The 27171-nt window shown below is 39.4% G+C and overlaps 1 protein-coding gene across 1 annotated transcript; it reads left to right on the top strand.

Annotated features, from left to right (window-relative positions):
• The first annotated feature begins 1148 nt into the window (after positions 1-1148).
• On the top strand, positions 1149-27171 carry HOOK1 (hook microtubule tethering protein 1). The gene is made up of 22 exons (XM_056356571.1): positions 1149-1329; positions 6715-6800; positions 8424-8496; positions 8815-8865; positions 10321-10453; positions 11360-11427; positions 12638-12700; positions 13623-13706; positions 16554-16720; positions 17460-17600; positions 18894-19095; positions 19779-19889; positions 20131-20218; positions 20302-20362; positions 20958-21098; positions 21710-21797; positions 22613-22647; positions 23252-23334; positions 23740-23840; positions 24199-24300; positions 25424-25492; positions 26306-27171. Exons 1-22 carry the CDS (start codon positions 1279-1281, stop codon positions 26462-26464), a joined length of 2157 nt encoding a protein of 718 aa, XP_056212546.1. The 5' UTR covers positions 1149-1278; the 3' UTR covers positions 26465-27171.

Here is a 27171-nt window from a genome sequence, read left to right as displayed (position 1 = left end):
CAAATATAGCAGAAGAAAGCAAGTTTTTTTTTTCTGAAACGGTCCAAACAAAGAAGTACTTTTACATCATGTAGTGAAATACCAAAGATGAACATGCACAGTGCCTGTCTGGTGGTGTTTGATGTACTGTGCAGGCAGTCATTACAGGGCTGCCGGTGGAGCCTGGGCAGCATGCCCTGCACACTGCCAGGGGCGTGGAAGCCTTGCTGGGCAGGAGCTCAGCAGCGGCCCTCGAACTGCCAGGCCTCCTTCACCACCCGGGCTAGCAGGGTGAGCACTGCCACCCGGGAGACACTGAGCTCTAGTGGGTTTTGGCTGGTTCTGGTAACAGCCTATGAGGCTAAGCAGAGGGGAAAAAATAGCAGTATAAACTAAAAAGAGGCAAAACTGCCACTGACCTTCTCAATCCCACCTGTGCCACTGGGCGGGGCATATGTCCCCCCAGCCTGGAGAACGTGTGAAACAATTGCTCACCAGCCTCGTGCTTAAGGGCCTTCCATTCTTTGCCTCCCCAGAAGGACGAACTTACATTTTTGCCTCACTTAACGACAGTATTTTTCAAACAATTCTGTATCCTGCTCTGAAAGCAACATTTGTGGCCGGTACAGGCACACTAACCTACCTACACGTTAGACACAAGTAAGCCTGAGCCAAGCCAGCAGCCCTTCACCCCGTCACCTCCACGCCAGCGCCTGCGACCACCAGAAGGCAGCCGCGGCCCGGGCCGCCGGCGCGGGAGGAGCCAGCGGCCGCCATGTTGAGGCGGAGCGACGCCTCCTGCGCGGGTCCGGGGCAGCGGAGGGCAGGCAGGGCTGTACCAGCCGGCTCCCCTGCACAGGCCCGGGGCAGCGGAGGGCAGGCAGGGGCTGTACCAGCCGGCTGCCCGGCCCACGCCGCACCCCGCTGGTACGCGACACAACCTAGCTTCGCGCACGGCGGCTGTAGCGCGGGCTGCTGAGGCGACCAGCCGCTGTGCGGTGCGTTCCCGCCCCTAAAGCATGCCCTCGTGATTGGCGCGAACAGCTACACCTCTCCGTTGTGATTGGCCACACCTGCTGACACTCCCAGCGTTCGAAGGCATGGGCGGGCGCTGACGTGTCCGCCCTGGCACCGCCCCCCCCCCCGCGCGGAGCGGGGCGCTGGGGGCGGTGCGGGCGGGGGGGGGCGCGCGCGCGGTCACGGCAGCTGCGCGGCGCTCTGGGCGTGAGCGCGCTCGCTGCAGCGGGCGTTCACGCAGCCGCCCTCCGCGGGGGCGGCCGTGCGGGAGAGGCCGGCGCCATGGAGGCGAAGCCGGCCGACCTGCTGCTCTGTGACAGCCTCATCCTCTGGGTGAGTGGCGCGGGGTCCCTCTCCCTGCCCGCCGGCGGCGCGTCCCCGCTGCCCCCGAGGGGGCCTGCAGGAGCGGCCTCCCGCGGCGGGAGGGGCTGTCCCTGCCGGAGCCGGGCGGCGGGCGGCCGGCAGCGGTACGGGGGCACCTGTTGGCCGTGCGGGGGGCGGCGGCGCCCTGAGGCGAGCGGCTCCCGGGGGCCGGCGTCCCGCCGCCCGGGGCTCCTGTCAGGCGCGGGGCGGGGCGGGGAGCTGCCCCAGCGGCAGGTGGCAGGAGCCGCAGGCGGTTCGGGGACAGCCATGGCTGCGGGCGTGCGGCCTGCGTGACAGACGCGTGTTGGAGCCGCTGAAACGGCCTTCCCGACTCCCGCGGAGCGCAGACGGGGTCCTCTGAGTGTCCTGTAGGCCCACGGAGTGGCTCTGCAGCAGTGGCTTCAGTGTGGGAACTGCCCAGTAATTAACAGTAATAATAAATACGTGCAGTTAATTTGATTTGAGTTGGCGGGAGCAGAAACCTCGGAACGGTTCATCCCAGGTTTGGATAGGTGAAGGCAGGGGTTAGCCAGGCGCAGCACACCGAAACGTGGGCGCTGGTTGTGCGAGCAGCACGTCTTTAGAACAATAGAATCACGTTAAGTGGGAAAAGACCTTTAAGATACGGAATCAAATCCTATGTGTTCGTCTCATTGATCAGGCTTGCTTTGTTTTTATCCCTTATGTCTTAACAAGTTTCTTTTGCTTCCTTGTGGGTAATTCTGCTCTTGTAGATGCTGCATTATTGGCAAGGGTGGGCTCTGCTAAATACAACTTTCAGATGAAATCTTGGCAGGGAAGGCCACAGTTACCTGGCAGGAGGCAATAGCAGGTGTTTTGGCTGTGTGAAGTGTAAATCAGGGAAAGAAGGGACTGTTTTAGAAGCATTGTCGAGATCTAGGAATGAAACTGGCAAAAGTGATAGCAACATAGCGGAGTAGATACTCCTTTTACTTTCTGTGTGATAGTACAGAAGTTTTAACAAGTTAAAGTCTAATAAATCACTGAAAAAACTATTTCCTTTTCCTCTCTCCATTTGCCTTGTAGTGATCTTGTATCTTTCCGATGTTTTGTTGGCCTTTAGAGTTTCAGTTGTCTTATGCTTGCCTTTCTGAGGTGGATATCTTTTGTCACTTAATCTATACATACCTTTCTTTCCTTTTTTGGGGGCTCTTTAACCTTCTGTTTTCCTCTCAGTAGTCACGTAAGAATAACTTCATCATGATTCAGTTGCAAAATAAAGCAGGGCATTCCTGAACTCTTTTCTCAAAATCCTGTCAGCAGTGCTGAACTCTCTTAAAATTTTTACAATTCCTGTTTCAAATATTTTAAGCCTAATACTCACTTCTAGTATCCTCAGAATGCATAGCTGTAATTACATCATGACTTTTAAAGGTAATGCTAATGGAACTTTAACTAGCCTTAACCTGAAAGAGCTTTGTGTAGTGTCCTTAATGTCAACGTACATACAACTCTGTGTGTTCAGGTTTTCTGTGCAACAGTCAGCATTGCCAGATGCATGTTTTTAGATTTAACACCCTATTTCTTGGACCCAGTTTACAATGTAGTAGACACCAGTTGTTAACATTAAGATATGTTTGACACATTCTTTCAATTTTAATTTCATTCTGAATAATAGGGGGGGAAATGATCTGGGGTGGCTGAAGATCTGAAGAGAAATGGGTTCTGTAACTCTATGTGGTTCTAAAGGTTTCTCAATTTATTTACTCATTAATATAGCAAAGAGATGCTCATGATTTTTTGTGTTCTACCGCCAGATCTTGTATTTTTTTTTATTTTAACAAATTCTGTGTTATAAAACGTGCATTGTCCAGAGACACATCTCTTTGACTAACTCCATAAAACTTCTGTCCCTAGTGTGTATAATCTGAGTATGAAACAGAGAACCTCAACTCTACATCATGTGGATGAAACTGAGGCCGTATCTTCCCAAGAGTTGGATAGGTTGAATTTCACTGGGTAATGTGAACACTCCTGTTTCATCTACAGCTGTTTGGAAGAGCCTTCAACAGATCCAGAGAAAAGGCATTTAAGTGTTACGTGCCACAAAATTACATTTTCAGATGTATATTGTGAGCATAATAGCCGTATGTCTGAGAGAAAAATACTTGCTTCTATTATAGTAGCAAGTGGTAGGGTACATTTAAGCTAGATTCCTGAAATGGTTTTCAGCACGAGTAGCAGCATGGCCCTGAAGCTGTATTTAGTAAAACTAATCAAAGTTGGGGGGAGAGAGTACTGCTACAGTCCTGGCTGCTTCTACCTGCCTCCTCCCCATGCCTACTACTTTCGTTGGTTTTGCAAGTATAGTAAAAATCTGTTTTGAGGAAATGACTAGGCTGGTATAGGGTTTGGAGAACCCATAATTAATACTACTTCTATTATTTCTAGGTGCTTATGTAACTTTTAAATATATGGAGAAACTAAGATTCCCAGTCCTGCTTTTTGCTTACTTTTAATTAGCTGTTTCTATTCTTGGAGATACTGGCATACATAAAGCAGTGTTGCATGTCACAGGGTTTTCTAAGGCTTTGTTTACCTGCTCTAATAGGCTTGGGTGAAATGGTATTATATGTACTTACCAATTTATTTGGTTTAGAAGGGGGTGCATACAAATAGCAGCATGACAGTATTGTGCCGTAAAACTCTGAATTCTGGCGTGCTCCGTCTTGACTCGTAAGCTTTCGTGCCTGTTCTTGTTGGCATTCAGGCTGCTGTAGTATTAGAAACTAATGCTGTCAATCACAGTTGCTTTAGACTGTGGTGTTCTACTTAATCTTTTATGTAACCTACCAGGGATTACTGACTTCTCACTTGCTGTAATACAAGATTTAAACCCCACTTTTTTAAAACTGAAAAACAAATTAAAAAAAAACAACCACATGCTTCCCATATTTTTCTCTTCTTGGCTTGATTAGACTCTTTTGAAGCAAGCAAGCAAGCAAATATTCAAAGTATATGGTCACTCATTATAAACATAGAGTAGATGATAACTGCTTCAAATTCTCACAGCTGCAAACAGCGTTTCCATCACTCTGGTTTGAGTAGCTCCATTTCCCAAACACGCTTGATAAGGTTATTCACCAGTGACCTCTGGTCACAGGATGTTTGGGAAAGCCCTCTCACAGATGGACAGGTAGTTTAGGACATTTGTATGCATAGTAAGTTTAAGAAGCTGGGTTTCATAGTGAACAGATTATAAGGATCTGTTCTTGCTTCCATTCTGTTCTGCGTATACATCATCTAATCGTATTCACAGCAAACTTTCTCCTTTCTGTTTTATTCATCATTGTAAAGAAGGCTGAACTTGAAAGAATCGTTGATGAGCTCTTGTTTTCTTAACTATGTGATGAACTGCCATGTGTGTGCAGACAGCTCTCTTGCCTAGAATAGTTTGTTCTGAGCTGTTTGGGTTTTGGGGAATAAAACATTGAGGTTATAATAGCTAATTCTATCAAAATGTTAGGTATAAGCTTGGGGATGGTTTAAAAAAAAACACATAGTATCCAAAATGGCAAAACATTTTTAAGATTGAGGTTATCCCATCGTACAGATCTTAAATGCTTGAAAACCAGAAAAGTAAGAGAACAAATTCCTGCCCTCATGGGAAGTATGGAAGAGCTTCCATATGGCAATTGGCTGCATAGATGAGAGCTGTGGGGTGGGGGAAAGACACAGCGGGAGGAGATGGGTATGGTACTGGTCAATATGGACTTGAGTTTCTGCAGAAGGCAACTGGGGAGGAGCCTGTTCACCATCCACACAAGAAGTGGAGATGAGGCAAAGCTAGCAGGTGACCGACTGACAAGAGGGGATACCTTGCTGAATGTCTGTGTGCCGAGTTTGTGGCAGCAAAAAGTGTCTTGGCCAAGTTAATGGAAGAAAACCTCATTGAGGACTGTTAAATGGAAATACACTGTCTATGCTCCAGGGGTTCTCCAAGACACAACTTTGCGGAACCTTAGGAAATATTTTGCAGAGCTCACGGTTGCTTTTGACAGTCTGGTCTGAGGACCTGGGTACCTCAGTATTTTAAGGATTTTTATGTGAATCAGAATTACAGGCATAAATTAGCAGGGCACCAGAAGAGCTGCCTGTGGATGTCTTAATAAACTAGTGTTATACATCACATTGATGATGGGGTTCTTACGTATAGGACTGTCTGCTGGGTGTGCTTTCTAAGGATGCAGTCATATTGAAAGTATTCATCATTTATGTTGCTTTTGGAGAAACTAGCTGCAAAATGCTCGAGCTATTAGATTTTTTTCTTTAAGACGGGAGTTGCATCTTGCTTGTGCTGTAATTGTACTTGTGCCTGGAAGCACCAGTTAAAATACAAAGATTGCATATAACAATTAATATAGACTATATCAGGCAACTCCTTATAAAATGATTCCATCCCTAATCTGGTTTTGTAATAGAGGAGGAGAGTGAAAACTGGGACTTTGTTGCTTAATTTTTAGATAGAAGTATGTAGTTGGGGTAAAACTGTGTCCAGCCCTGTGTTTAAACACTAGGTAGTGTGATGCTCGGAAAATAAATAAATAAATAAATATAAAATACAAATACCAGGAATAATATATGAATAAAATATTATTACCAGGAAAAGATGTATAACTTCAGGTTATAGTAAAGTTTCTTGGGTTTATATCAGTATTTTCAAGGTGCATATTTAAACAGGAATATCTTTAGAGTGATTTTGGAATTCCCGAATTGCAGGGGACTAATTTGCCAGCTCACGGGACTGGAAATGGTTCAGGTTTTTTCAGGTATCTTCATATCCTGGAAGTCCACAGTAGCTCTCAGATGGCTGTTTTCCACTATTTTTGTGTTATTTTCGTTATTTTCTCCCTTGTGTTATTAACCCCCAAATAATTTCAGGGGTTTCTGTTGGTGTCGTGACTTCTGTTACTAAATGCTTATAGTAAAAGGCTGGATTTCCCCCCCTCACCTTTTGCCCCTTGTTCTGATGCCATTTTTTGTTTAGGCAGTTATGTGTCCAGAACTAAGCACTGCAACATAATTTGAGGTATGGATAAATACAACTTTAGTTTCCCAAGTCAGTATTCCATAATCTGATTTACAATATAAGGAATAGAATGAAAAAGCAAAACATGGTAGTGCAAACTTTTTTAGCTACTCGTCATAATTAACAGTCACAAGTATTGAGATAATTGGGTTGGCTTAAAAACTGCAAGTTCAAAAGGGTTTTCAACTGCATCAAGTAGGAAGACACCATGCTAAATGCTTGTGCCTTGAAGAACAGGAAAATGGTAACCAATTTTCTGTCCTTCTGTCTTCTGAGCAAGAAACACAATTTTTTCCTTTTTTTAGTTGCAGACGTTCAATACTGCTGCACCTTGCAGAGATGTTCAGGACCTGACTAATGGGGTTGCCATGGCACAGGTACTTCACCAAATGTAAGTTGATACTTAAGTTTGAAGAGGAGGTGTTTAATTTCTTGAGGGTTTTGTTTGATATGCATAGTTGCTTTGAAAGTAGACAGAAACTTAGAGTGGATGGTTTATAGCAGAAGATAAAATATGCCTTTGCATTGTTGTTTTGGGGATGATATAATAGTTGAACAAAGCGATAGACTGGAGGAGGTGATGAGATATTAGAATGCTGCAGTATTAAATTCATACTTAAGGGTAATTGGGAAGAATGATGGGATCTTTTTCACTTTTCCCATCGACACTATTTCCGTGGATATCCATGCTTCAGGCAATATGTTCCTCTTTGAAATGAGGAATTAAAAGTTCAAAAGGCATGCCTTTGTGCTCTCTTCCTCTTGGGATTGCTCAGTTGATTTAGATTTGAGTTCTGGGATTTAAATGATAGCTTACTATTTGTGTGGAAGAAAGAATGTGAAGCTTAGTTGGCAATTTTATTATTAAACATTATCAAAAGCAGAATAATTCCTATGTTATTGATGTAATGACAAATGGTACTGGGTTGAGCAACACACTAGTTTTGAAATTTGCAGTTACTTCAGAGGGTTGTAACACAAGTCTTTTATTGGAAGAGTGTCATGCTACAAGTCATCACTGCAATTTTATTGTTGTTGTTGTTGGCTCAGATAACAAAGGAGAAGTCTGAATTACCATCTCCTGTTCAAACTATATTTTTGATTACTAAGAAATTACTTAAAACACCACCCCATGCCCCCCCAAAAAAACCCACAAGCCAGATCCAGAATCCCCTCTGACTGCTTGAAAAGATTTTTAAATGTGCTGTGTAAGGACAGAGCTCACCCTTTTCCTGGAGCATGGCAAAAGTTGATTTAGGATTGCTTAGTGAAGATTTGCTGAAGGTCACTTCCCATGTGTTTGCGGTACTGGGCTGCCACAGGCTTCAGGCAAGCTTCTTTATAAACAAGTTGGTTTATATGCAAGTGGGAATAATAATTGACTTTTCTTACTGCTTTGAGACCAATGAATAAACAGTACTGTGTAAAAGCTGAGAAATTGTTAGATATGCTATGATGTACTGTTTGGCAGCTCAATGTGTGTAAACACCTCACTCAGCAACTCATCCTTATTTATGCTGGCAAAGTGAATATACTTCTGCTCAAGGGAAACAAAGACATACAAAAATATGAAATGTCAGTAGTTTAAAATGTTGTTGTTGTTGTTTTCTTGGTAAATGCCTTTGATAAATTGTAGTGAATGTTGGAAAACCCAAATGTACAAAAGTAGGAACCAAACTTAACGTCAGCACTAGTCAAAAGAAGATGTTTCTTTATGCCATTAGGATCACTTTGTCAGGGATAAAAATTCAGCACAACAAAGGCCGCCTTATCCTTGTGTTCCTAGCTGGAGCTAGCTCAAGCATGTACAGAAATTCTTCCTTCCCTGGAAAGTAGTGTCTTAGTGCAGCCAGCAGGATGGAAATTTCTTGTGTCATAGGTATAACTTGCAATCTCCAGGAATTCGTGCCTCATTAGACACTGTAGTCAAGTGTATGATGATTTAATGCTGGGAATGTCATATCTTATTTAAGTCTGAGCTTATTTATGTTTAATTGTTTAATTTTTTTTTCAGAGATGTTGCTTGGTTTGATGCATCTTGGCTAAACCGCATTAAAGATGATGTTGGTGACAACTGGAGAATAAAGGTATTCAAAACTGAAGTCAGTGAAAGTTTGTGGGGTTGAGCATTGTCTTTGTCCTGAGAGTATCTAGCTGTCCAAACCCTGCAGAATTAAGCTTAAACTTCAAACTTTTTTAGGTTATTTTAAATTAACTTGAACTGTCTGCCTTCCAGCATTGTTGTATGGGGATTTCCTGTTGGGGTATATCTCTTCCCGTGTCATTATAGGGTCCTCTTGTAGAGCTGCTATGTAAACATTTTATTATAAATTATTATTTAATTTCAGCAAAATTAAGAATTCTAATAAAAGCCAGTAACCTTATCTTTCATGTACAACCATTAGTCCAGTAATCTGAAGAAGATACTGCAAGGAATTATGGACTACTATCATGAGGTATGGAAAAAGTAATTTTTATGTTTTCTAATAATTAAACATTTTGATTATTGTCCTCCTTCACCTAGCTTGCATTTCTTTTTTCTTGTCAAAATAATGTATTTTAAGGACTTTTTTGGCAGAAAGTATATGATAGTTATCTGGTTAAGCGGGAGGTCTGAGCGAATATAAAATAAATTGGAGCAGATGTATTTTAGATAAGACTCTTTGAGTATAATCTGGAGACCGTCATTGTCTCCGTCATTGCCCAGGTCAGTGTCATAAGGACTGAGCTGCAGAAGCCTGTTGACTTTTGTGTGTGCATTCGTATTTGCTCTTGTCTAGTGAAGTTGTAATCCTTTTGTACACAACAGAAACAGATTCGGCAGCCCTACTCACTTGGAAGCTGGGAGATAAGTTACAAATCCTCATGGACACTGTAGGGATTATAGTTTGTTCTCTCTCATGCAGGATGAATATGGTAGCCGTAAAAGGGTGCTGTATTTTAGTTTAAAAAAAAAAAAAAAAAAAAAAAGGCAAGCTGAATTTTGTATGGAGATTGATTACAGTTATGTAATGGGTATGGTATAGAAAAACTTGCCAGACCATCTTATGGCTTCCTGGTCTCATCTGGGTTTGGTTGTGGTATTGAGTGCCAAACCTCTCTGTGTTGCCAGGACTGAGGCTCCCTGGCAAGCCCAGAAGAACTACTTCAGGTTTATGTGGAGCTTTTTGAAGGATTAGGGAGCAACTTGATTTGGAAGCATTTTTAATTCCTTTTTTTAATTATGTTGGTAGACCAAATTATTCTCTCATATTTGAGGTCTAGCCAAGAACTTTTAACTTACCACTGTTGCTTTTTTTTGTGTAAGTGGTCAGCTAACTAAACCCTTAGTTAATAGACTTTCCGAACTTGTGGTTTTGCCAGAACAATTTTACAGAACTGTTACTAAAGTGAATAACTTCATTGCATATATTTTTTAATGCTGTGTACTTTAGATTACATTTAGGCCTATTCAGAGAAAAATCCGAGGTGCCAAGCATGGTAAAGGCCCTTGGCTAGCAGTGCACTGAGTACCCCTTTCCCCAAACACACATCGCTGGTGGGGTGGAGACAGGCATTTGGGACAGTCATTGCTGGTGCAAGGGAGGCACAGTGTGTGACAGCTGCGTTTCATGTGCGAAGCCCTGTAACAAATTAGTTAAGAACCTCTGCTGGATCAAGGCCTTTTCAGATTTGCTAATCCGGTACTGCTATCTATGTATTCCCTCATGAGGCAGCATTTTTAGTGTGTATCTCCGTGTTTAATGCTTAAAATCTTTCCCTTCCACGAGTTTTACAGTAGCAAACTTATTAATGGACCATTTTCTCTGGATGGCTTACTTGAGTCCAGATTTCTTACATTGTACCAGATTTTTGTGTACAAAAGTGGAAGCCTACTTTCTTTCTTCATTTATTTATTTTATTTTTTTCAGTTCTTGGGTCAGCAGATTTCAGAAGAGCTTATTCCGGACTTAAACCGGATATCAGAGAACTCAGATCCTACTGAACTGGGAAGGCTTCTGCAGCTTATTTTAGGTTGTGCAGTCAACTGTGAAAGGAAACAAGGTACGCACTACCTTAACCTGTTCAACTAACAGCAGACTGCCTCAGGCGATTAAGGTGGAGGAGATGTAGAAACTTTTCTTATCTATCAAAAAGTCTTTGTTGTTAATATATTGGATGCCTGTTCTGAAACGAGTTCACTTAAAAGCAGAAAATCTATGGGAAAATTTTGTGAATAAAACTCAAAACTTTGATCAGGGTGGGTTTAAAAATAATAGTCCGAAGTGCATGTGGATTATTTGTACTTGTTAAAATATGCACTGAGACCTAAAACTATTTGGATGTAAATCAAGCAAATTAAATTAAAAGCTTGTATTAGAAACTGCCTTTTGTTTGTCTACAGAGGCTCAAGACTGAATTAGTTGTGTTTTCTCTCCCCTTACCGGAGCTAATGCTCGATGCTCTGACGGCAAAGGAATCGTCAGCATGATTCTGTTAGTAGAGTAGGTGCAATTCCCAGGTAGTCTGAAATGACTTATAAAAGCGTGTTCAGGAAGTAAGCCCTCAGGCTGCGCTGGGAATGCAGATGCTGGCAATTACTTTTTTCTGTTGAGTTTTATTTATTAACTCAATTGTGAGCTTAGTGATTCTTTGGAAAATCTTATGTATAATACATAGGTGAATGTATGAACAAAGAACCATGTAAATACAGATGTCTTTAAATCTCCTTGCTCTATTATATGTAATATAAATCTGTTCACTTAAGAGGTTCTAATCTCTTATCCTTATCTACTATATTACTGGATAATAATGTTGGTTAATGGTAGTGCTCTGTATAAAAAGAGTGCTACCTCTTTTGAAGAAGCTTTATAGAGAATAGTTTCTTCTGGATCTTTCTGCAAATAGTATGTCATGTTGATCAAACCATTAAGGTGAACGTCATGAGTCACTGCCACTTCTTTTCCACAGAACACATACAAAATATCATGACCCTTGAAGAGTCTGTTCAACATGTTGTCATGACTGCTATTCAAGAGGTAAGTAATAATTGATAGCCTAATGCTGTCAGTTGAGAAGTCTCAATATCCATTTGTTCATCTTGTTGAATTCTGTTGTCCAAGCAAAGGTCAGGGAAGAGCGTAAGTACTTCCCTAAATTATCTGGGAGTATCCAGGACCAAAAAGTCTCAGACCCCAACCTAAGGGTTTTTATTTCAGTCTCATATGCCCAAACATACAACAATGCAATACAATAAATGCTTAAGATTTCCTGTTCCATACAAAAAATGTATCTCGTTGCCAACTGCCAGGTATAGTGGAGTCAAGTACTGAAATTTCTGTCCCAGTGCTGTAGTCTTGGACCCAAAGTTAAGCTGACTGTAACTGTTTGAGGCTACATTGTTCTGACAGAACATTCCAGCATCTGATTTACAAACTCCCAGCTGCATCTCTTCTACTCTTATCCCCCACTATCTTAACTTGTTCTGCATTGGATCATCTTAGTGATCTAGCTCACAGCACAGCTCTACAGTCACTTGCATCTGTGAGCTTCAGGACTGTGAGGCAGAGTGTGGAGGGAGGCAGAAACTAGATACTGCCTTTGAAGAAAATGTTATGTATAATTGCACTCTCATCAAGGTATCAGTGGTAGTAGGTTTGAAAATGTAGATTTAAATTGACTATATAGTCTTTAAAGCTGTGAGTGGCCTATTGAGAGAAATAAATCCATAAACCTTATTCTAACTAATCAAACTTTCTTTCTGAAGAAGGTCCAGAAATAATACTATAATGCCTGAGTAAGATGTAAAGCCCTGTAATTCTTGACAAACATACTGTACTGGAGATCAGTGAGAACTATGTTGGTGTTCCCATTGTTTGCTTAATGGCAACTAACATGACAAAAAGAAGTGTGATGACTAGTAAATTAATTGAGTGAAATCTCATCCTCTGGTTCACTCCATTTTAACTTGACTAGGGAATGGCAGTAACTTCAACAGATCACAGATTTCATTCATTAAGATGTTACTGCTAATTTGGTTAATTTGGGGAGATGGGAGGTAAAAAAAAGTAATTTTATTCTAGATTTGTTTAAATTCTTTATCAACTATGAAGTTGTTTTTTTAAATTATCATTAATCTGTTTTGATATATTGAAGGATGTAAGGACATGGTGGAAAATCCAATTAGTACTTAACAGAGAGTGAATTTAACCTCTAATTTAACCTCCTTTTCCTGTGGCCTTTCTGTAGCTCATGAGCAAGGAAATAACAGGTCCTTCCACGTCTGATGCATCGAGTGAAATGGAACAGCAGGTAACTGCCTGGTATTTGTTGCTGTTGTAATTCAAGACTGAACAATAAGTTGGTATTTTGCCATCCCTCAAATGAAGAGGAGGGTTTCTCTTCCTCTCCAATTCTAAAAGTTAAAAAAAATAATAAACAACAATAAATTGCACTCTTTTTGTCTTCTATCTGCACAGACTATTTGGTCTGTTTTCCACTCTGAGCTGATCTGATTAAACCATATTGGTACACAAAAGGCAGAGCAACATACAGATGTAGGCAGAGAATATACAATAAAGTAATGCTGTTCTTCACTGCTAATTAAGTGAAAAGTTATCTGTGATTTTGTAGCATTCTTTGAAAAAAACCCAACACAACGGTGACTGCTATGTCATGTTTCTGGGTGGGGTAAAACTGGCCAGTGCAAACCTGCATTGCAAGAGCAGCTAGGAGCACATCAAGGCTCAGCCATGTCAGGCTAAACACTTCGGGTTATTTTTAAGGGGCCATGAAAGTTCTTGATAACCTGAACACTACAAGGCATTGTGCATAAAATGAGGTTGTCTTTAAAAGTATCTGCCCATGAAGGAACGTCAGTATTTCTATTCTGAGATGAAGGGCATTTGATTTAACAGGCAGTGATTTTGAAATTGTGACAACGTGATTGTTCCTATGTTTGGTTTTGCTACGCTTTTAGCCTAAGTTGTTGTTGTTGAATCTGGATGTTACTCGGAGTTTCAATAATTTATTACGTGTGGTAGTCATTTAGAATGCAGGTGAAACGAACAGAGATCCTGATCTAACAGCATACACGTAGGTTTCTGTGTCAGTGTGTGCACCTAACACATCCTTTTTAAACAATTGGTTATGAGCAATTGAGACGCTCTGAAAGCTAGAACTGTGAGTACTTTGGATATGGGCCAGAATGACTGACTGTCTTATTTTTTAAAAGCTTAAAAAAGCTTTGGAAGATCTTCAGGAAGCTCTAGCAGAAAAAGAAGAGTTGGCACAAAGATGTCAAGAGCTAGATTTACAGGTAAGAATGGCTTATTTCTTTAATATGTAGTGGTGCTGCTATTAAGATGCAGAAATTCTGAAAGGCAAAGTGCATTTTGAATTATTTAAGTTTCTGTGAGATTTCTTAGCTGTTTCTGGGGAAAAAGCAATCATTCTCTACTCCAAAATGCAATTACTGGAAATAGTTTTCTGATGGAAGTGTGCCAGCTGCTAACTCAAAGGTCATTTGGTCTGCTAGCTTTATGTTTACCCTTAGTAGCAGGTAGCATCAAAACAATGTTACCATGGCTTTAAAAATTGCCCATTTCATTTTTAGTCACTTCTTCTTCTAGTCTTTTGAACGGTGTCCAAAAAATCCAGTTCATTAATAATCAGTCATTAAATATAATTGTAGGAAAATAGTGCTGTTTTTAATAGGAGTTGATGAAAGTCTAAAATTTGAATTTTTTTTAGAATTCTCTACACAGTTGTGCACAGGCTCTACACATGGAGGATATTTTAGGAAACAAAAATAATGGAAACTAATAGATTCTTGCTGACATTTTCGAACCACACTGATAATAGGCCTACTTTTGTTTTTAATGGGTATAGAAATTAATCAAGTCATTCTTTAAAAGAAGGAGAGAGGACTTCATAACAATAAACAGAACTTGCATGTTAATCAATTTCTTAAAGAAAAAAGAAAAAAAAAATCCATTTGTTAGCCCTCTGTCTGATTCTGCTTTTATGGCACTACAATCTGAGAATAGAAATAGGTTTATCTGGTAAGGCCATTCATCTCAGATTTGATTCTGTACAAAGAGAACATTTGGGTGGCGTCTCCTTGTAGGAGCCAGAGCACTATACCGGCTGTATGAACCTCTGAAAAAACCCCAACAAACCACAAAACCAGAGGCCAGTTTTACATTTCTCACAGGCAATGACAACTGACAAAGTGGAATGCTCAGAATAGCTCATAGGTAATTGCCATGCCCAGGAAGCTATTGTTAGAATACTTCATTTCCTTTTTTCTTGAGGCTGTAGTAAGGCTTCCTAGTGAAAACAGAGATTTGAAAATGCTTGTGAGCAGAATCTGCCGGAGAAAATGATTTCTTTTAAATGGGCAAGAGGGTTGATTAGGCAGCTAAACTCACAGATTACAGTTGTTAAACTTCAAAAAATGTATTCACTGTCCAAAAGCTCATACTTCCAGAGGTGCTAGGATAACAGTTCACTTGCACTTTCTGCTTCCATTAAGGACTTAGTATGTCTCATTAGAGAAGTCCCAGGCTTTCTTCTGTCTCCCACAAACTTCTCTTCTGAGATTTCTCTAATAAGTAATGATAGGTTATGCAAAGCCAGCTGCTTGTAACACAGCGTGGGCCGGGTGAAGACATGAAAAATGTTTGAGAGAAAGGGACTGCTGAGCATAAACAGATGAGTTAATGGCACCATAGCTCTTCAGTAACGTGATGTGGTTTAATTTAAATTTGTGTTGATTTTTGACACCATTTCTGTTACGTTGACATAATAGAAAAGGAGAAGAGAAAGCTATCAGGAAGCAACTGAGAAAAGGTTAAAAACTCGCTCTGAGTTTTGTGATAATTTTGTGTTGTTTTGTTTTTTTTAAGTCTGAGGTGGGTGTTCTTTTAACATTATTCTAGAAGTGTGAATGTGCATATTTAAGGAGTGGCTGAACCTTGAACAGGAAGTATGACACTGAGCAGGGCTCAGATATGCTCTCTACTCAGGTGTTTTGTGTGCATGTGTATGGTAAAGTGATCTGGTATGTAAAAAGGAGTGAACCTAGAAAGCCAGCACCTAATGAAGTGGTAGATTAATTGCTGTTTTCTTACATCTGTCTTCCTGATAGAATTTTGAATTGTGATCACAAACAAACTGTTTCTTAATATTGTGTGCTCTACGTTATATCTGATGTTTAATCTAATAATGTCACCATGATATGTTTATTTTATTTTATTTATTTGAAGCCATAGTATTGACTGACGCTTCTCATTTAAACTAATTCTTAATAAATTCACTTGTAAGGTCTCAGTCTTCCTTGATATTTTCCAAGAGTATAAGAAAGGTAGGTTTTCTTTATGATTCAGGAAAACATAACCAAAAAAGCATATTGTCCCTGTTTAAATGCCAGTTAACTAACACGTGCTACATGCTCTTATGTTTGACAGGATGTTAAAATTAACACAACAGCTTTCACTAGAAAAACTTTAAAGGTTCTATCCTCTTAATCCTTCCCCATTTTATGGCTGTTAATATACTTACTGTTTCAATAAAGTGTTGTATTCTCATTTGCTTAGCTGTGAACACTTCCAATATCAAACTTGTTTGATTGTTGCAAAAAATGCATGCTCTGTATAAAGCTGTCTAGGTTTTTTTTCTTTTGCGTGTGTGCTTTCTAGCTTACGGCGCCTGAAACCGCTTCTTGCACAACCATTCACTGCTGAGCGCACGGCAGTACTGTGTTGGTGTGCTAGCCAGTGCCATCCTGCTTATTATGGTTAAGTACGAGCAAGATGGAGAGTATCTTTACACCAATACTTAGGGTTTTTTTTGTGTAGCGTCCATGGTATCCTTTTTAATGAAAGTACCAGTTTCTCTCCGTTTCACGTTGTCTGCCTTTACCATGGTTTCAGTTACAAAAATTTTGTCTTTTTTTTTTTTTAGAGGGACTTTTCCTTTAGTGCTTCATAACTGTCATACACTAAAGCATCTGTACGCTCAAGTATGCTGTGTAAATTACATTCTAAAATTTCTAAACGCTCAGCCTTTTTCATAAACTAATTTGGTGATGTACTGCTGTCTTGCTGTAGTTCTTTCCAGTCGAACAGGTCTTACAATGTTGATGCTGTTTTATCTGCACTAGGTGGCTGCCCTCCAGGATGAAAAAAACAGCTTGATGTCAGAAAATGAGATTATGAATGACAGGCTAGAGCAATTAGATGACTCTCTGGATGATCCAAGTACTGTGGTTGCAAAAAAGTATTTTCATGCACAGTTGCAGCTGGAACAACTGCAAGAAGAAAACTTCAGGTATGAAATTATTTCTCTCAAAAATCCCTTGCTTGTCATTTCAAATATATCATGAGAATTTCTGGTACTCTTTCAGGATTTTCCATCTCAATGTCATAGAATCAGAATGGTTTGAACTGGCAGGGACCTTAAAGATCATCTAGTTTCAACCCACCGGCCATGGGCAGGGACACCTTCTGCTAGACCAGGTTGCTCAAAGCTCCAGCCAACCTGGCCTTGAACACTGCCAGGGATGGGGCATCTAGAACTGTATAAACATATTTAAGACAGTCCTTACCTTTAAAAAAAACCCAAAAACTGTTATTGTAGAAAATGTTACTTTTTAATTGCTGTATTGTAGCCATTTGACACTTCAAGAAAGGTGATAGAATGCAGAAAATGAGTGCCAAAGTGATTTGTGTGTAAGCAAACCAAACCCTAAACCCCCCAAAACCCCACCATATTTCTTTACGGTACTGATTTCTTTTACGTGTTAGTCTTTTTCCCTGTGATCCCTATGGGGGGAAAGGTATCACTTTTCATGTGATCCCTTGGTGCTGATACGGCAAACTTGCAGTATACAATTCATTGTGATTAAACACGTGGACCATAACATTTTTCATGCTTACAGTACCGTTTTTCTGGCTACTTAAATCAGTAGGTTTCCTTTGTCTTGTTTATTTTCAGTAGTTCTAGTACAAAATTAAAAATGTGTAATAGCAATGAGTTCTTAACAGTGTTCCTGTTTCTGATCTGGTAGGCTTGAAGCTGCAAAAGATGATTATCGTGTCCATTGTGAAGACCTAGAAAAACAACTGATTGAACTGCAACATAGAAACAATGAGCTAACCTCTTTGGCAGAAGAATCTAGAGCCTTGAAAGATGAAAATGATGTTCTTAGGTATGTAGTAGAGAGCGCTCCCTGTACACACATTAGGAGGATTTAATGGCTAAATCCAAGGCTTTGTATTTAACAAGATTTTTTTTCTGAGGTGTTACTTCTGCAGATAGATCTTATCTGAATGAGATCTAAAATACATGTTGGAAGAGGGCCCTTTGACAAAGCAGAGATGGAGTGCAAGCTTTGAGGCATAGGCTCTGTTGTTTGCATAAGAATAGCAGCATAAAATTTTTCTGTGAAGCAGGATTAATGAATGCAGAAATTATTCTTCTTCATATGGGATGGAAGGTTGTAAGTTATGCAAGAATTAAGAGATCGGGGCGGGGATTGCATCCTTATTAAGGTGACATTTCTGTTGGCAAGAGGCTGCCTTTTCTGATGTAGAAAAGCTTATATAAAGCTAGAGCTTTAACGTGACTTTTAGTGGCAGCATTCTAGGCTAGATTTAGGTTAGCAACATGATTAACAAAATGAGATGAAATTCACAATAACCTTGATGCTAATGTAACGTAACATTCCAGCTTGTGTAAACTACATTAAATATCAGACCACCCAAGAAATATCCAAAGCAAACCGTACTGCAAAAGCAGGTCTGTTATTTATAAAATAGTGTGAATAAAACATAGAAAGAAAAGTGGATTCAGGTGTTTAACTTATAGTAGTTCTTAAGTAACATCTGAAACAAATCTTAACTGTAGATTTTCTTCCATAATGGTCTTGTACTAGCTTCTAGTGCTATGATACAGCAGATGTCAAACAAATATTAAAATTAATTTGTGTATTTATGATCCAAATATTTTTTACCACGTAAATTTTTGTTAATGATCAGGTGACAGTTCTGGGTCATATCTGCTAATGATCATTTTTACAGTGCAGTTACATTCTAATTATGTCTAATCCCATAATGAGAACTTATGCATGTTTTTCCGTACCAGCTACCAGTACTTTGAGGTAACTATCTAGCACAGGATGTTGTGGTGCGTTTACATTGCACCCCACAGAATTCCCTAGAGATATTTGGCATACTAACCCTTGCTTGTACTTCTGGCATCTGACTCTCAGTCTTACTCCCACTTAAACTCTGTGGTGATCTCAGTTTTTAGAAGTGATCTTTGCGTAATGCAATTTTTCATTGATTATGCATTTTAAAACGAAGCAGTAAGATTTAACTTTTAACTGTTAAGCACGTTGCATCTGTCTGTGGAAACAGCTTGAATGTGCATGACAGCAGAATTTGACTTCTTAAAATCTTTTGAAGAAATGTACTTGTTCTTCTAATTCCTCTTCATTAAGGGCTACTGCAGACAAGGCAAGTAAGCTGGAATCAACTGTCGAAGTGTATCGTAAAAAGCTACAGGACCTGAATGACTTCCGCAGGCAAGTCAAATCTCTGCAGGAAACCAACATGATGTACATGCACAATACAGTCAGTCTGGAGGATGAGCTGAAGAAAGCCAACGCAGCACGTGCCCAGCTAGAAACCTACAAAAAACAGGTAAGGCTACATCTATATTTAAGATGTTACTTTTTCTTCAGATAGTAATCTTAATTAAAACAGTTCTATTTAGATATGGTTTGGTGACCAAAACAAATCAAACATCTTAATTTAACAGCGCATGGGATTAACATGTATTGTCCCCTTAGAATTTCTTATTCATGAACAGTCATTCATACTCTGCCATTCACTTTTGTTTCCCCCTGTTTATTACACTTGCAAGCTTAGCTGTAGTTACCTTCTCAACAGATTGGTTGTCCATGGTTTGCAGGCTTTACTTTAACTGAGGTACTTTGTGTGCCTGCGAGAGATCGTTAAGCTATTACTGAGATTACTTGTATGTAATATTCTTAACTTTCTTCATGGAGATTCATTTTTAAACTGTAAAGCTCTTATTTCAATTTCACTTATTTCATTAGTAATTAAGAGATCCAAGAGTTGGTTTTTTTTTAAAAAAAAAAGACAAAACCCCCCCAAAACCCTAGAAGACAAAACCAAACAACAAAACAGCAAACCTCCCCCCCTCCCCAAACACATGGGTCCCCCCATCCCATCTTTCCCTGCACCTTGGAGGCCCAGCTGTTTATTTTGGCTGAACTGGGCAGGAGTGAAGGTTTTAACATAGCTTTTAAAGGTAGCATCTTGCAGCATCCATATGCTGAATATAGTCTTTTTATGAAAAGGTCCAAGAACTTCATAACAAACTGTCCGAAGAGTCAAAAAGAGCTGATAAGCTAGCATTTGAAATGAAGCGACTTGAAGAAAAACATGAAGCTTTAATCAAAGAAAAAGAGGTAAGTCCCTTGAAACGAGAGTGTATTTGAACACCCACTAAATCTGCAAGAGGAAAACCTTCCCAGAAGCAGTGCTACCATAAAAATGAGTTCAGCACTTCCTGTGTATGTTTGTGTGCATCTAAAACATAAAATAGGTCTTAGAATGTGTGTGTGTGTGTCAGTACTATTCCTTGTTAATGTTCTTTGGTCTTAACGTGGTGCAGTATGACTTAATTCTAACTCAGATATATCTTCTCAGAGGCTGATAGTACAATGTGATGCATTGAAAGAGACAAATGAAGAGCTCCGGTATTCACAGATGCAGCAGGATCACCTGAGTCAAACAGGTATTGCTTTATCTTCAGAGGCTTTTTATGTGTATCAGTGATTTCTTTAAGTTTGTTAAATCAAACTTCCCATGCAATTTCAGGTGGATCTCGTCTTAAAAGCCATGAGAATCTTGCTGCTGAAATTCTGCCGGTAGAATATAGGTGAGACAAAAAGATTGAGGTTGTTTTCGGATTTTTGTGGGTGGGTCATAATATTGCCTCTCTGAAAGTCCAGTATTTTTGGCAACATGACCCTGTCTCCCACTTCTTGCTTTCCCTCCTTGATGCTTGTCTGGATCCACACGTAGCTGTTCATAGTTATTTCCCCATACTGTAATTAGTTTGCATTCTTTCTTAAAAGAATATCAGATTGCTGTATATAAAGCTTGATTTGAAACATCCTCTTTGAATGAAACATTTCTTATCTTGCCACTGGCAGACAGAGTAAATAAATAATACACAGTAGCTAATATTACTTCTAAAGTCTGGCAGCGTGAAATGTAAAGGCACAATAAAATCTGGCTTTGGAGTGATTTAATTTAAAAATTTGCTCATATCTCTTTAAAGAAACACTATTGTGATATTTGAAAATTGTAAGTTACCTTTCAATAAGAAGTTGGATTGTTAGCCCAACTGTATCATTAAGCAGAATTGTTCCACTGACTTTAAAGTTGAGGGAGTGAACAGGAATGTTACCTCCTACATTTAGTCACCTTTCTCTTAATTAATAGTGACTTTGTTGTTGTTTTTGATTCAGAGAAATGTTTATTCGGCTGCAGCATGAAAATAAGATGCTTCTATTACAACAGGAAGGATCAGAAAATGAGCGTATTACAGAGCTACAGGAACAGCTGGAGCAAAAGCATCGGACAGTGAATGAACTAGAAACTGAGAAAAGGTGATAGGTGAAACAGCATCGTAAAATACAGCAAAAAATGATTTCTAATTTTTCAGAAGTGGCCTTGTGGCTTGCATCTGTAGTATAGCACTGTGCAGGAAGCCAATTATCCTTTTTCTTTCAGCAGTGTAATCATTAACAAAAGGATATAGAGCAGGCAAACAAAAGTAGCTATAAAATGTGGTAGGTCTGTGTGTACTCTGAAGGAAGTATTGATTATAGGACGCTCTTAGCTCTGAATGATTCTTGGTAGACCAATAAGGGACATAAACTCTTATTTCTAGAACTTCAAACTAATCATGTTGTAATACTGGGACATGGTCTGAATTTCTTTTTCAGTTAGTGAGTGCTGAAAGTTTACTGGGGTGTGAGAATTTTGGGTAGTTGTCTCAAAACTTGAAATGATTCTAGGTCTTTTATTCTGAAATGTTTAATAAAGCTGCTATGTGTTTGCTTCAGCAGAAGTTAAAGTCAAAAAAAAAGCATTTGAAGTCACTTTTTTTGTGGCTTAGTCCTGCTGGGTAGACCCTCTGAAAAATTATCATCCAGATATGAAACAAAAAATCTGTCTGTTGTGATCTATTTAGATAACTGTCTTTTCTTCCTAAAAGGCTAAATGAAGAACGTATTGGGGGGTTACAACAGCAGATTGAAGATCTGCAAAAGACTTTACAGGAGCAGGGATCCAAGACTGAAGGAGTAAGTTAAAAGTTCAGGCTTCTTGACCTTGAAGACATATTGCTGGCTGTGTTTAAAATCCTTCAGTGCAACATCAATTCCTTTGTTTAAATGTGCCTCTTGTTTTTCAATGTGTCTAGTGCTGATAACTACTGAGAAGGCAAGATCATGGTTTGGTGCGTTTTTATTTTTATTTTTTTAAGGTCAATTTGAAAGGCACTAGTTTATGCAGCAGTAAGAGTAAGCAAGCTTTGAACCCCTTTGGGTCACCCGACCCCTCTCCTCCTCATCCTGAACAACACACACATTTCAAAAGATCAAGCAAGGATCTTAAACAGTTGAGGCTGTTCAATGTATTGTAAAAACTCTCTCCTGTCTCCAAACTCCATCAGTTTAGGTAACACAGAATTGGCTCCACTGTATTCAGAGCAGACGAGCTTAGTTTCTGTAGTATGAGAATCCACGAGACCCCCACACCAACTGCATTTCAATTGAAAAGCTCGTGTTTTATGTGATTCTTTTCCCCTGCCTTCTTTAAGGAACTAACGTTTCTACCTTCTGCTTTACTTCTAAAATCCACTGCTTTTGTCCTTAAAGAGTGGTGTAGTAAGAAGGATACCTTTAAAGAAAAAAGATGCTGGAATTAGTATCTGTGCAACGCAAAAAATATGAATACAGTTACAGAAATGCATGAAAAAATGCAGTTTTCTTAGGATTTATTTGGTTTGACTTATTTAGGTGTGCTAAGTATTCTTGGCTGATTTGTAAGAGCACTTTAACATTGCACAGCATGAAATACAGAAATACAACTAAATTTTAACTCTTTCCTTTCGTAGTCTAGCAACCTGAAGCAGAAATTGGCAGCACATATGTAAGTAAGGCACATGCATCTGCAGTAGCTTATTTATGCTAAATAATTTGACTGTTGTAGCACAGAAAGGGCCTAAGTCTTTGTAGGGATGTCTTGTTTTTCAAAGCCACTGATTGGAGAATCATGCATGTGGTGAGTTAAGTATATAGTGTTCTAGTTTTGTCTACTCTGATCCTGATAATCTTGTAATGCTACTATCCACTTAAGTGTCTCTTCATCACCAATAGCTTTATAACTGTTCTGATTCTCCAACATGGTACTGAAACAGTCACTCTTGCTGGGCCTAAAATGTGTTTCATTCTTCTGAAATACTTCCATCCTTTCAGCAGGTGTAGTTCCTGCTAAGGAGATGCTGGAGTGGTTTTTTTATTGTTTATTTTCTTTTTTTGTTTTTAGTTTTGGGTAAATGAGACTCAATTCACAAGTTGCAACTTCTGTGGTTCTTCAAAAATATGTAGTAATATTTCTGTTTAAATTCAAAAGCATTGCCAGAGTTTGAAATAGTTGTTTAAACACTACCACCATCAAGTTTCGGCTTTCAGTCTTAAAACAGTGCATGAAATTATTTGTGAGCTTAATACTTTGCCTAACCTTTCATTCATAGGGAAAAGTTGAATGAAGTTCATGATGAGTTACAGAAGAAGGAGGCTGATCTTGCAGAACTCCAGCCTGATGTTAGTCAGAACCGTAAGTTCTGTGTATCATTTTTTGGGGTTTTATTGAGACTGTGTTAAGTTTCTTCTGAAATTCCTATAGCCACTGGGCTGTGGGATACTTTTCTGGATAAGGCTTTCTTCTACAGCTTAGCTTTAAACCTGCAGTGGGGGTGGGTGGAGGGATTTTTTACACATGGTGGTGGGCAGGGAGAGTTTCATGGGGCTTAGTTTTGTTGAACAGTACTCTGCAATTGGAATTCAAGGTCAGGTGGGACCTTATGGTACAACTGAAACAGAAATAGCAACTTTAAGAAATTGTGTAGTAGCTAAACAGTTTCTCTGGGGGAGGGTGGTCAAATCAAGAGAACATGGAAGCCTTGAAAGTACTATGTCTATTTTTATTTTGTACGTGTGTGTTGATAATTTCTGTAAATAGCCCAGAAGATTGGAGAGCTGGAAGCAGCTTTGCGAAAAAAAGATGAGGATATGAAAGCAATGGAAGAACGATATAAAATGTACCTTGAGAAAGCGAGAAATGTGAGTGGCATATTTCTGAGCATAAACATTCCTCCCTCCTAAATTTTCAAACAGATCGACTTGAGGTGTCTCCCCCCCACCTCTCAATTAAAATTAGTAGCTGCTTGTAGCATTTTTAGTCAAATTGCTTAACTGCAGTCAGTTAAATGTGTGAGCGAATGGGGTTTAGCTAAAGTATGAGATACATTAATAACTCCTTTGTACCCGTTGATGTACCTCCGGTGTAACAGCCTAGTTTTCATTATAATTGCCTTACTAGTGTTCAGTCTGTTTTCATGTTTCTGCTGTGAGCAAAAGAGATGCGGAGCTGTTGTGAATCAAACCTGACTTGTAATGCTTTTGTTTTGCCTTGTTACAGGTGATAAAAACCTTAGATCCCAAGCTAAATCCCGCATCAGCAGAAATTATGTTGCTCAGAAAACAGATAATGGAGAAAGACAAAAAAATTGAAGCACTAGAGGTAAAAACTTAATATTTAATAGTGACTTCTGACATATTTGCTGTTTCTGGTATTAGACACTCAAGTTGCTGTATCCCAATGATCCGATACCCTTCAACACTGCATTCAGTTAGAAACTGCGCAGACCATCAAAACTAGAGATTCTTGGTTGGGCTTAATTAACTTTGTATCCTAGTGTAAGTCTGTCAGCAGTTTACTGTTCAGCAGTGTTTTTCAGTGTGCAACTGAAACACTAATTTGGATTCTTTCTAAACCCTCTGGAAAAACTCAGGCAAAACACTTCGTAAAGCTAATAGTTTTGCTGTTCTTACAGTAGGTTGCTCAGCGCTGCAGTGTGACCTTTTTCAGTAGTAGCGTAACTTAGTTTGCGTGAGGGACTAGGTATTTGGGCAGTGACTTCTTTAATTTACTACATCCCTGGTTATCGGTGGTTTCATACACTGTAGTCCTATATAGAAGAGTAAAACCTGTTAATTCAGTAAAATCTGCTCGGCTGAAATCCTGAAAGGGTTGTTGACAGTAGTACAAGTGCTAAAAAAAACTTGAGCAATGCAGCAGTTTGGTTTTATAGCCATATTGATGGGACTGGTTATAATAAGCTGAAAGGGCTGACTTTATAAATGCTGTGGCCTCAGACTTTCTGCTATGTGTACATATTAGCTAAGTATACTATGTAATAGCAATTCAGTAACGTAAGAATGTTCAGCCACTACAGATACATTCTTGTCTTTGACTTTCCGATGAAAAGATTACTGAATTATTTATAGACTTTCTGATACACCCTAGACTTTCATGCATTTCTGTCACGAGCAAGTAACAGATTAAAACTTTTTCACTCATAACTTTGGTGAGTCTTCAGGTGACTTAACTGCTCATTCGTGACAGTTTCATCCCACCACACACACCCCCTCAAAGTATGTTTCAAAGTTGAACTACAACTTGTGTAAAATTTAGCTTCTTCCTGAAGGAGTCCGTAACTTCTCTCATAGTCATTTGTTTACAAGTTCTTCCGCATTTTTAAGCATTTCTGCTGCATGTGTTTATTTCCCTCGATGGACTGCAGTAAATTTATGCAGATTATTTTTGTTTTAATTGAGATTCTCTTCTCTCTTTCTCTTTGCAGGCTGAATACAAACTTGCGAAGTTACGTGATTATGAGGAAAAGCTAATTGTAACTGCCTGGTATAACAAGGTGGGTCACAAGGTCATTTGTTGGTATTTCAGAAACCAAAACAACACATTTTGCTAAATGTGACAGTGAAATCTTACCTTGCTCTGTTGGGTTTTTTTCTTTTCTTTTTAGCAATATTTTAACAATAAACTATTTCATCAAATTATTTTGTTACATCTTTTCTACTTTTGTGCTTTGGAACAGGAGACTTAAAATTTGGCATAGGCCATGACTTCCATGTTAGTAATGTACGATTTGCTGGCACAAGCTTCCATCAGGAATTTTACCTGAATCCAGAATGTTCAGTAGCATTTGTTGTTGAAGTTTTTGGGCTTGAGACAAAGGGAGGCCATGGTTCAAAAGGATTCCAGACTCCTGATTTAGATGTTCAGCATCTTTAGCGCAGTATTTGTGAAATAAGCGAGAGCCACCTTCTCATCCTGTAGCAGTGTTGCAGAGGTGGTTAGAACATTTGGCCTTAGATTGCTGTGCAGAGGGCTGGGGAAAGATGTTCATCTTCACATGAAGCAATGTTTCAATATAGTTTCATAAAGACAGACTGGAATGGGAAATCAAAAAGGAAAGTAAAATTAAATGGCTTACTAAAGGACCAACTTTACAATAAGCTAAAATTAACACATTCCGTATGAATGTGAATGAATCTTGATTCCTTGAACCTTGGTTCATACCTTTTATGGCAGGAAAAGAGTAGATAAGAAATACAGTAAAAAATTTGGTGTGCATGCTAAGTAAGGATGAGCTTTGTGTATGAAAGCTGGATGGGTTTTTTTCTTCTTTCTGCTATAGTGTAAATGTTGTTTAATGTATTTGCAGAGCCTCACTCTTCAGAAGCTAGGTATGGAAGCAAGGCTGGTGGGCAGTAGCGGTGCCTGCAGAGACGGTCCCGGGCGCTCATTCCTAGCTCAGCAACGCCACGTCACCAATACCAGAAGGAATCTCACTGTTAAAGTACCAGGTGCAACATCTGATTAAACCAGAAGGACCGTGAAGGAAACTTACATGCTAAAGTGTCCTTAAATGTTTTATGGCTTCCACTATAACTACTTGATGAAAGAGGAGGTTAGAATGGTGGGCAGCTGCAAATTCAACATCAGAACCTATCGAGAAGCGATTAAGTTGATCAGTGGTGCATCTAGAAGGTAGCACATAGTTTTCCAAGTAGAAGTAGATTTAACTGCAGTAGGTACTTACAAGCACAACTTAAAAGATTTATATTTGCCTTCAGAATATATTGTAAATATAAAATTTGGCACTATATATTTAAAACTTTATTTAATGGGTTTGGGCTAGAAAGTTGACTTTTGTAATGGGAAGATGTTATGCAAAAATGTACTTCAGGAAACTGGCAATATTGGGTGGTTTTGCTGGGCTCTTCTAAAAATAAATGTAAAAGATTGGTACCATGTTTGAAAAAGTACTTTTTTTGGAATGTGAAGTACAATTTTAAAAGCAAGAAAATACTTGTATTTATAGAAAAAGAAAAAGAGGTCTAGTACCGATTGACTTGTTTTTTGTAAGAGAAGACAGGATTTGTTTTGTCATCTCAAGTGAGAAGCAGAGCTACTCAGTTTATTTAAAAAAGAAAAGATCAAGTTTGTGCATATATACATTAAGGAAAACCTGTCTTTAAGATGTTGAATTCACTAAAGCCAAATAAGCTGTCTTTTCCTGCGTAAGAA

Source organism: Falco biarmicus, chromosome 11 (assembly GCF_023638135.1).
Source record: "Falco biarmicus isolate bFalBia1 chromosome 11, bFalBia1.pri, whole genome shotgun sequence".
NCBI lineage: Eukaryota > Metazoa > Chordata > Aves > Falconiformes > Falconidae > Falco > Falco biarmicus.
Note: the sequence above shows the minus strand (reverse complement) of the source record. Positions and strands in the feature narration are given on the sequence as shown.

What these genes read in the sequence shown, in the direction of transcription:
- HOOK1 (XM_056356571.1), top strand. Translation starts at nt 1,279, where the DNA reads ATGGAGGCGAAGCCGGCCGACCTGCTGCTCTGTGACAGCCTCATCCTC. An exon ending in ATTCTGCCGGTAGAATATAG is followed by an intron (nt 20,363 to 20,957) that starts GTGAGACAAAAA and finishes TTTTTGATTCAG; the next exon opens with AGAAATGTTTATTCGGCTGC. An exon ending in AGGGATCCAAGACTGAAGGA is followed by an intron (nt 21,798 to 22,612) that starts GTAAGTTAAAAG and finishes TTCCTTTCGTAG; the next exon opens with TCTAGCAACCTGAAGCAGAA.